Below are 11,492 nucleotides of genomic sequence, written 5' to 3' on the forward strand. Positions count from 1 at the left end.
TAAGAGGAAATAACAATTTTGAACAAAATAAATAATGATATGTTCTTCTTAATATGTTTTAGAAAAGTTAGAGAAAGCAGTTTAAAAGTTTGTTTAGTTTGTCAAAAGTTAGGTCATGCCATTGTGATATGAAGAGCCATGGGTTAATAATGGTAGAGTTAGTAGCATAAAAATTAAAATCTGATTCATTTTAAAGATATACAGTTTATATATATACTAGAGGCCTGGTGCATGAATTTGTGCATGGGTGGAAGGGGCCTCGAGCGGTTGGCCAGCTGTCCCCACCCCCTGATCAAACTCCAGGCCAAACTCCCAGTCAAGGCGACAATTTGGATATTAGCCTTTTATTACCAGTATATAGGATATATATATATATATATATATATATATATATATGATTTTTAAAACATTTAGGACCAGGTGAAAGGAAACTTTTCAACTTCATAAACATTTTAGTTTAAAATAAAGTCTTGTTTATGCTACCTTTGTCTAGTCTAATTTACTGTGATCATTCTACAAGAGTGGAATTAAATCGTAACAATGTAATGGTATTTTTATATTTATGGACTCAAATATATTCTTTCCCTTCAAATCCCAATTTTATAATCTTTTTGGATAACTACAATAATTTGCATTTGAAAACTGTATAAAATACCAGGTTTGTTAAAGGAATAAATAAAAATGTTTCGCTTTTGAATGATTTGAAAATAAAAGGAAATAAAAGATTGAATTTATTGATAATAGTTTGAATTTCACTTGATCTTCATTTTCCTTCAGGATTAAATGATCTTTAGCCTTCAAAAATTAATATTTAAAAGTTTGCATTCTTACTTGCACCTTAATATTGATATTAGTAGCCCCTTCATCAACTACTAGTGTATATAATACAGATATAATATAATATAAAAGTATAAGGCAAATGAACAATGAAATTTTCTCCTGCAATTACTAAAAAGACAATTACAATGAAGCCAATATTCATAGATAGATCTGGAATTGTTTCACTGCTTTCACAGAAATAAAATCCATCTTCTTTTGGTCATTGTCAATGTGTAAGAGCAATTGATATGGTACACTGGCTTCACTATAATTAGAGACTTCATCACCTGGGGTAAATTTTCATTGGTAGTCCATCTCAAAACATGACATTTATTGAGTATCTTATTTTGAGGCCCAAAGCCACTATAATCAGAGATTATTATGGATCATATTTGGCATAGGTGAAAAATGAATGTAACTTATCATGAACATTTTATAAGGCACTTTAAATGCATAACAGAGAAATGCTCTCTGATAATGAAGTCTTTTAAGCCAAATAACTCTTGACTGTTATTTGGATACAAAGGAAAAACTGTGGGCTTACTTTTAATTGTTATAGTAATGTGACTATTTCATTAAAGGCAATGATTAATGGTTGGATACCAATGAGCATAATTGCATTTGCCTTCTCCAAAAGAAACTTGAGTGTTGTCATTCATTTTGAGATGGTTGGAAGCATTTGCCAGTCTAGATGGCATAGTGAAATTGTACCTATAAAAGCAAAAGGAAGGATGGAAAGAGCAATGAACTGTTTCCCTGGAAATGAGATTTGGTGATAAAATGTTTCCAGGTGCCTGTAATCCATACAGTATTTGATTGGAAGAATTAGGTTCTGGTAGACACTGCCCATTGACATCTGTATATGAACTGTTTTTTGAATTGGCAACTTCCATCATGAGTGGGCTTAATGACTGAGAACTTCTGCTGCTTGCTAGATTTTCAGCAGCAGTCAGGACAAGAGGCTGCTGTCGCCAAAAATCAGTTGGACAAATCTTGTAGCAAAGGGGCAAGTTGATACTGTGCAGGTACACCTCCGGACAGGCCATTCCAAGGGAACTTGTAGGTAAGTGAAATGTAGGCGGGGAACAAGGTGGAGAAAGCAAGGAGTTCAAAGGAGAGGGAGCCCCTCCACTAGAAGTCACTGGAGATGAGCCACTGCTTCCACCTGTGAATGACAATTCAGTCAATGAACTTGATGTCCCTACTGAATCACTAATCATGTCCATAGCTATCCCTGCTTCATTCTTAGGTTAGGTTTTCTTGTATGTTTTTTTTAACTTCTTTGAGAAAGAATATGCTTATTCCTCTGACCAAAGTTGAATTTGTATTTCTACTACTACCACTATTACTCTTAGCACTACTATTATGTATCATGTATCATGCATTCACTATGCTCAAGAGCTGTGCTAGGCAATATTTATCCAATGAATTACAAAGAAACCCAATTAAGTATGACCAAGAGCCAATTATTCTATATAATAAAAGCTTAATATGCTAAGTGTCTGGCCGTCGGGTTGTCCGTTCAACCAATCAAAGCATAACATGCTAATGATATGCTAAGGCTGCTCAACTGCTTGCTATGACATGCACTGACCACCAGGGGGCAGATGCTCTGACTGGTAGGTTAGCTTGCTGCTGGGGTCTGGCCGATCAGGACTGAGCAAGATGGGCCAGACATGCCCTGGAGCACTCCTGCAGTCCCTCCCCAGCTGGCCAACCTCCAGCATCCCTCCTCAGCCCCGATGGTGCACTGGTGGGGTCCCTCGGCCTGGCCTGTGCCCTCTCACAATCAGGAACCCCTCGGGGGATGTCGGAGAGCCAGTTTTGGCCCAATCCCACAGGCCAGGCCAAGGGACCCCACTGGTGCACGAATTCCGTGCACTGGGCCTCTAGTATCTTATAAATATAAACTAGATTTTTTAAACTAAAAAAATTACTAAAGTTCCTTTTCCATTTTTTTTATTTTTATTGAATAAACATAACAAAGAATGTGAAAGACCTATATACTGAAAATTACAAAACATTATTATTTTTTTTGGGGGGGGAGTTATAAAATCCTTTATTAGGACCTTAGAAAGATAAAATGCATTTACTAAACAGTCAGACAAATGGACTTCTACAGAACACTGAAAAGCTTAAGGGCATTGTCATCTCAGCAAAAGCCAAAAATAGAGGAAGACTTATCCTTAAGAGGTGAGTGGCTATGGTTTTTTTCTAATTGTGTAGATCCCCCCAATAAAATTCACAGTGAATCCATAAAGTTTCTAAAAGAATTACATCAGCAGAAATGCTACCAATTTGAAAATTACAAATCATTGTTAAAAGAGACTGAAAAAGACACAACAAAATGGAAAAATATCCCGTGTTCATGGATTGGAAGAATCAACATAGTTAAAATGGCCATCTTACCCAAAGCAATATACAGATTTAATGTAATTCTCATCAAAATTCAAATGTAATTTTAATTGAATTTATTGGGGTGACATTAATACATACAGGTTTCAAGAGTACAACTCAATAAAACATCATTTGCACACTGCATCATGTGCTCTTTGCCCCAAGCAAAATCTCTTTTTGTTTCCCTTACCCCACTTTTGTCCACATCCATCTATCCCCCACCCCCTTTCCCTCTGGCCATCACCACACTATTGCCTGTATCTATGTGTTATATGTATGTATTTGTTTGTTTTTTGCTTAATCCCTTTACCTTCTTCCCTCCAGTCCTCCAAAAACCTCCTTCTTGACTAAATTAAACAAATTAGTTGTTTGGGATTCTATAGAAAGCAACAGTCTGATAAAAAAAAATCAGTGCACATGAAAGTAATCTTTACAAATTAAAACAGTACAATATATAGATGATGTATTATAGTCTTATGCACCTGAATCCTATAAAATTTTATTAACCAACTAGAGGCCTGTTGCACGAGATTTGTGCACTTGTCGGGGGAGGGGCTCCCTCAGCCTGGCCTGTGCCCTCTTGCAGTCTGGGACCCCTTGGGGGATGTTTGCCTGCCGGCTTAGGTCCGATCCCCCCTGTCACAGTCCTGGGCTCTTGCAGTCCGGGACCCCTCTCTCCTTACCCCCCTCCCCCCATGTAGCGGAGGCGGGAAAGACTCCTGCCACTGCCGCTGTGCTCGCCAGCCATGAGCCCAACTTCTGGCTGAGTGATGCTCCCCCTGTGGGAGCACACTGACCACCAGGGGGCAACTCTTGTGTCAACTGTCTGCCCCCTGGTGGTCAGTGCCTGTCATAGTGACTGATCATTCTGCTGCTCAGTCAATTTGCATATTAGGCTTTTATTGTACTAGTATAGGATGTCACCCAATAAATTCAATAAAATAAATAAGTATATGTTTAAATGCATCAGAATTTTTCATACATGAAAAAAAAAAAAGACTTTCATGGTGCACTATATCAAGAGTTAAAGACAGTTTTGCAGTTTAAAACATATCAAGATGAAAATGAAAATGTTTAAATCAATGTTGTCAGGTGACCTTTTATGGTTGCCTAGCATCTACTAAAATTAGGGATAATTATAAGGTCCACAAACATCTAAACTCTTCACTTATTTTTGTGTTTGAATTGAAAAGATTTGTTATTGACTGAACATAATCAAAATTTTTTTGTGTGTGTGTTACTGTTGTTTTTCTATTTTATGTACATGGACTAATCCTTTATCAACAGGGTGGAAAATGTATTTTATATCTAAACTTTCAAAATTATTTTAAAAAATTGGTACCCATTTTCTTTGCAATTTGAGAGTATTCTGGACATCTTAAATAATTAAGAAAATGTGCTTTTTAAATTATCAATTAACTATAATCAACTTTATTTTATTTGTACACTTTGTATTGACTTGGATCTTTTAAAAACATGCTGCCTTGATGCTATTAAAGTGATAATACAAAAAATATTTGTATGCAATCTTCCAGACCAAATTAATATCGTCAATCCAGTGAAATATTTTGCCAAATGATTAGACTTCATCTCTTCACATTTCAATTGGTTGTTATGGTACTGTGTAAAACTCAACCTAACTGTAATCTTGATGATTTCTCAAGGTAATTGTAACCTAGAATTTATGTTCTAAAACAACGAACTTTAAAGAAAACCCCAAGAACTTTAATGAAGTAAAGACAAAAGGGATAAAATAATTCCTTGTCACTTGTAAGTAAGCTCTTTTATATATTGTTAAATATCAGAATAAATGAAGGTATACATTCTTTCATGAGAAAGCCTGCATTGTCTAATTATGACTATTATTTAGTCATGTATTGTCCTACCTGAGAACAAATACATTACAAATATTTTAAATGCTTGTGGTAATTAAGCTAATTGAAATGGCTTAGTATTGTTTTTAACATTTATTTTTCCAACTACAACAATAGAAAAAGTAGAGCTAAGTATGGTAAAACTTGTAATTAATTTAATTTAATTTAATTTAATGGAAGTCATTTTAACATGTGATAAACGTTTCTCATAAAACACAAAGTATTTATTTCCATATCTAACATATTTGCAAATAAGTCCACAAATGCACCACAGGCAGATTCTAAAGAATATGAATAGTAAGATGCTAAAGAATTTAGGTGAGATCTGGAGATCTCATGAAGAAAGAAGTCAATAAATTCACCATTACCATGTCTCTGCTCTTTTCCTTCATGCCAGCTCCTCTCCCTTTTTGCCTCTTACCTCTTCATCAAGATAAATATATACCCACTTTCTTATAAACACACATGTTCTAACATGTACTTATCCTCTTGTATAGTATTTGGTATAAAAGCTTTGTCTATAGTTATTTCATTAACATTTAAAAATAATATTAATAAAATGTTTCTTACTTTGTGTGTCTGAACCAAAAGTTTTAAAATCCAGAGTGAGAGAAGGCACCCATGGGTAGGTCTCTAAAAGCCCTTCCAATACACCCCTGGAAAAAGAGATTCAAACTTCAGCAAGTCCAGAATGTTTTTCCTGAAAATAATCATTTATATAAACTTTTGAGTTATTTTGTTATGATTGTGAGGTGTGAATTTCTGAAATATCATTCTTTTTATAGCTAGACTTGTAAATAAAATCCCGAGTAATTATTTCTTGAATAAAAAACTCACGAAGCTAGAATAAGCAGAATCTTAAAAGTGGATTGGGGAGGGAGTGGGAGGAAGCAAGATTTTGGAGACAAAAAATCTAGGTCCATTTCCTACCATCTACTAGCTACAAAATTTAGGGCCTCTGAGTCTCTGATCCACACTTTTATTATCTGTAATATTTGTGAAAAGGGCTATGTAAGTATTAGATGTGATTTTATATTGCTTACTTGTTTCTTCCAGGGTCTCTAAATCCCCTAGCAAAAGGATTCCTGTCTATTTTCAGTTTGGTAATCTATGAATTCAAAAGAGAGAGAAAGATAAAGTCAGTGCACTAGTAATAACACTGTCTCCATTGTTTTTAATGGTTACAAAACCATAAAACACTTTTCAACATGTACTTCGGCATGTTAAATAAATGCAAATGTATTTCTAAGTCAACTTTAGAATGGTTATTTTCTTTTCCTCCAGGCACATTGTTTTGCTCTTTTCTTAATCACAAGATCCACACAATACACAATCAAACATGCTTTGGTAAAAATGCAATAAGACTATGTTGTGGTTGTTGTTTTCTTAAACCAAGGAAAATTCAATCCATATAGTGCAATTTTCCTCTATTCTGCAAGTCCCTCTGGGATAACCACTGTTTGTCAGGGATCTAGTTAGCTTTACCTGCTGGTTTTGATAAGCTGTTACTGTGGTGAACTCCGTTTCTTCAAAGGAGAATGTTTTAACTCCTTCGGTGGGCAGGGACTGAATACAGGACAGGCTGACTCTGCTGTCCTGCTCCATCACGTGCACACGGGGCTTGTACTTGTGCATGGACTGCAGAATGATCTGGAGGAGAAATTATCAAATGCTGCCTAGAAATTGGCTTCCCCTCCCCAATACTATCCTCCTCTCATCAGCACACCAAATCTTCCTACACACAAAAGTAAAGCTAAACCAGAAAGGCTAGTCACACACACAGATTTTTCTCTGCCATTTTGCTCCAGGTAGAGACCCTCAGGGCTAAGGGATTTCTGCACCAGGGCATCAGAGCCATCAGTGATTCCATTTCTAGGGGCTTTTCCCTACTTCCAAATGTGGGTAACCATGTGATGTACCCAAGTGTCACTAGGATCTGACTGCCTGCCATAAATTCCTTGGGCTAATGGTAACCGATTGGCAACCACCTGACATTCTCTACCTCTTAATTTCTGGAGATTGCCTATTTCCTTGTGTGGCTGTTATAGGGCCAGACTGGGAAGGGGAAAGGAAAGGGTGTATCTGAGAAGCACAAGATGGAGGTGACTTGAAAAGATCATCTATGCAGGTGGCTGGAAAGGGGACTTCCAACACATCATGCCACACCAAAGATGCCCATCTACTAGAAGGCAATCAGGGCTCACAGCAATTGCTTGGTAGGCTGAGGTGTCAGGGAGATCTTTGAAACATTCCTTTCCACTCTCCCAGTACAGGTATCTAGGCTTAAACAAGTGTCATTTGATCCTCACAGTCCTTTAATTCACCATTCCCAACCTGCAGCACTCAGTTTCAGTCACCAAAGGTCATAGGAACTACTTTCATTATAGGCCCAGATCTTGATCAGTTCTTAAGGACCACAATTAACTCATCTGGAAGAAGCCTCCTTGGCATATCCAGGACGACCTCGTCGCTGATGCCTTAGCATCTCTCTCCCTTTCTCAGGGCAAAGGATTGCACACTTACCTGCTCTTTGTCATCCATTTCATTGTTGGTGAGTTTCACGCGATCAAAGCTGATGATCTGTCTCATCCAGGTCTCTCCCGAGCAGGGCGAATCTGGGTGAACATAGAGCCTGGGAGTGATGCAGGAGTGGTCAGTATTCCCAGCTACCATCCACTGAGAGCTGTGGTACACATACCTAAAAAAGGTGAGGGAAATGTAACCTTAGGCACAGCCAGACAAATCTAGGGGCATGAGAAGAAGGCGGTCAAGATCTGGTCCAAATAGCCTCAGCCAAGGTTTGCCAGCTAATCCCAAAGAAAACTAGTAGAAGTTCAAACTTGATTTCCAAAGATTGTTTAGGGACAGCAAGCAAACTGTAAATAAGCATATGTCATTAAAACGCAATGCAGTGCCAGAACAAGTATAATGTCATGGGATTTCAGAGTCTGGTTTGTATTTCCTCTCAGAAATCACAACAGAAATTGATCTAACCCATTTTATCTCACAGAGTTGCCAGAAAAATCCTCATGCCTTGGGCTACAGTGTCAGGGAAGAAGCAGAGGAGGTGAGGAAGGTATCTATCCAGTTCACCACCAGGAGTCATTGTGGAAGCACTTTTGCCAGCAAGGCTTCATATCAGTATATCCCCATGAACTCTGCCCCATTTGGCCTCCAGGATGATTTTCACAGTATTTCCAATTTCATCCCCTGGGTTGTGCATAGCATTTTCAAGACAGCTCAAATACTAGAGGCTAACAGCTTGTTCTGTTATTCCCAGAAATTTGCTCCTGCAGGCTCTTGAGCTGCGCTTTTTCCTTGACCTCCAAACCTAGCTGTCTCCTAGAAAGGCTAGACACCCACTTCAGTAGAAAGCTCACAGCTCTCAGCTCATGGCCAGAGTGCAGTGGCTCCCGCACAAACCCCATAGCTCCTGAGCCAAAGTGCTAGCAGGCCCACACTTCTGGCTTCTTGGTTTTTTATTAATTCAGACACTTTTAGATAGCACTAAGTAGAGTGCTTATAGCAAGAGACAAGTTTTCTTGTACTCTCTGTGACCTGACCTCTGCTTCCGGAAAGAGGCTAAGAAAGAAAAGATGGACCTAGTACAGTAACTACTGGTCTAGCATTGGATGGCAAACCAGGGCATTACTCCAGGACCTTCTGCCAAAGTAGCACAACCCAGAGCCCAGTATGGACGCAGAATCACAGGCATTTCTTCCCAAACTTCCATCAAACAGCCATCTGAGTCCACACCTTCTGCAGTTTGCACAGACAAGGCCAGAGCAGTGGATAGACTAGAGGTTTGGGAGACATTGAAGAAGCAAATGGCATCTCTTTACAAGAAGGAGAAGAAAAAGGAGGAATGACCTTTTCTCAGTCTGAACCCCAGTTTAACAAGACAATTTGGTTTGATCAAGAAAATTTGACTCTCAAATCCCACAGGAAAGCAATCCCACTTCCCTTACCTGTGGTAGAGTTTTAGAGTTTTTCAAAATAGCACTCTCAGGTTCCAAAGACCAGAATCTCTATTCCCAGACTGAGCCTGTAGTACTCTCCTTAGGGCCTGGTTACCTATAGCGTTTGGAATCCACAGGCACTACATCCATGACCACATAGTACTGCTTCCCTGGGTCCAGCCCTTTCACCTTGATCCGAACAGAGGGGAACATCCGCCTGTGGAAGAGAAATAGCAACTGACCTGGGTACTTTTAGAGACATTTCAAGTGTGGCAGGGTTGGGGGTCAAATGAGAAGTGAAGGAATTCACAATACCCTTCCCTTTCTAGGACAGGTTTAGGGAATGACATTTTCTACAGCAACAAAGGCTGTTAGTTGTATACTTGATTGAATAAGTTCAGGATGTCTGATTGGAGTAGAATATCCTTACCACAAGACTTTGTCCACCCCACTCCCCACTACCACCATTAAAAAAAAAGCTATAACAGAGAAAGTAAGAGAGAAATGCTATTCCCCTTTCTCAAGTTTTCAGTGGAACTTTTTGAAAGCAGATTTGAAAAAGACTGAAATTAGGAGGATTGACACACACACAAAGTTGCCCAGCTGCCCCTAAAATATAGCCCCACGGCACCAGGTCAAATTGGGAATGCTCTACCCTCTAACTGGCCTGGGCTACGGATGATGATTTGGGAAGATGCTAGATGGGATATTGTCTTCTGAAAACTATGAGGCTTTAACAGAGTACCATGGTCATAAGCTTAAGATGTGGGGTTGGAATCTGGCACCTAGCTTGGCAGGTCTAATTTTTGTCATATATCACGCAAGAAGAATGAGTTTTTGGAGTCACAATGTACAGAAAAGAAATACGGAGCCATTAACATGAGCCAGGCACATCCTAATCTGGTCAATTGAGAGGCAGTGGCTTTCTAATGCCTGTCGGGGTGGGGACATGGGGGGAAGGGATGAGTGCTAGAGCATAAAGCTGGAGGCATCACATCTTAGGAGAGCGGAACAATAAGGAACTACTGTGTGTGACCCTTAAACAGCTTGAGCAGAGCCGAACCTGCCGGCTTTGGTAATAATCATCTCAGTCCCAATGGCGTGGAATCTCTTCCACAGCTCAGATCCTTGAAGCTCCACTTGGATAGCATCTTTCTCTTCCAGAGTTTCACCCTTGTTGAGATCGTCATCGCCGCCTCCGCCGCCGCCGCCGCCGCCGCCGCCGCCGCCGCCGCCGCCGCCGCCGCCGCCGCCCTCGCAGCCACAGTTGCCGCCGTGGCCTCCTCCAGGGCCTCCGCAACCTGAGAAAGTTGCTGAGGACTCTGTCTTGGGTCGCTTTTCTGTTGGATACAGAGACGCCTAGAGTTTTCAAGAAAGTTTCCTGGTTCACACCCACCTTCTCGCTAATGCGTGTCTCGGAGCCGACCCGCCTCCTCTCTTTCCCGGGGACCTTGGAGGCTGATCCCCAAGTTCCCCACAACACCTATTGTTGTCTCCTGATGGAGATAAATGGGTTCACGATGCGCTCTGTTAAAGGCATGGTCCTTCTTCAAATTTGCCCATCCTTACTTTCTCGGAGATTTTCGGTCCCTGAGGCTTAAATTTCTTGGAATTGGGGTGTATGCCCTGCTTCCTACCCCGAGAAACAGCCACCTTGAGGCTCTCAGGGTATCAGGGAGGTTGGACAGTCTCACTTCTCCACAAACATATGGGTACCCTCCCCTTCACCGTAAACGAAAGACAAAATTACAGGCTGAACTCGGAGGCTCTGAAACTTCCCCTACAGCCAGCGTCCCCGATATTGGCCATTCATCTGGGCCAGAACATTTATCTTTCTGCAGCGTCTTAAGCTAGGCTGGGACTTGCAGATCCAGAAAGCTCCAATAGGAGGGTTTTGGGGCGAGGTAGGGGTACTTACCCGGCTGCTCGCTCTTCTTCCCCGTGACGCTGCTCCTCTCTTCCTCCTTTCCGCTCTCTTTCTCCTGTAGCTCAGGCTGCACCTCCTTTCTTGGATCTTGCAGTTTTCTTTTGCTGCCTCTCCCCACCAAGGCTTCTACTGAGAAGGCTTGCGCCCGAGAGCTCAGAGCCATCCCTGGAGGGGTAGAAGAGAATGTGCACTGCAAAGTTTCAACCTGAACTGGTTTAAGGAGGGAGAGGGAGGGAGAGCGCAGAGGACTGAAGAGAGAAAATAATCCCCAAATCAGAAAAAAAAAAAATTTCTGGATCAATATTCAAAGAAAAAAAAAGTGTGTGTGTGTGTGTGTGTGTGTGTGTGTGTGTGTGTTTAATTTATATATATATTTCTTTGAATAGGATGAAAGGAAAAGAAGATCAAACTGAAGGCAAAGTCTTTTAGAGTCTAGTCCCCCTTTCCTCTGCGGTCTCCTCCCTCCCAATGGACATGTGCGGACCATCAGTCCTTAACTCCCTGATTCCAGGACAT

General features: G+C 40.4%; 1 protein-coding gene across 1 annotated transcript; it reads right to left on the reverse strand.

Annotated features, from left to right (window-relative positions):
- Positions 1–1,394: 1,394 nt before the first annotated feature.
- On the reverse strand, positions 1,395–11,249 carry TBX22 (T-box transcription factor 22). The gene is made up of 9 exons (XM_054716114.1): positions 10,968–11,249; positions 10,330–10,389; positions 10,113–10,245; positions 9,165–9,266; positions 7,614–7,788; positions 6,576–6,740; positions 6,134–6,198; positions 5,661–5,746; positions 1,395–1,984 (listed from the first exon to the last, which is right to left on the reverse strand). The coding sequence occupies exons 1-9, from the start codon at positions 11,137–11,139 to the stop codon at positions 1,395–1,397; spliced, it is 1,548 nt and encodes a 515-aa protein (XP_054572089.1). The 5' UTR covers positions 11,140–11,249.
- Between the last annotated feature and the right edge of the window lie 243 nt (positions 11,250–11,492).

Source organism: Eptesicus fuscus, chromosome 1, assembly GCF_027574615.1.
Source record: "Eptesicus fuscus isolate TK198812 chromosome 1, DD_ASM_mEF_20220401, whole genome shotgun sequence".
In the NCBI taxonomy this organism is placed as follows: domain Eukaryota; kingdom Metazoa; phylum Chordata; class Mammalia; order Chiroptera; family Vespertilionidae; genus Eptesicus; species Eptesicus fuscus.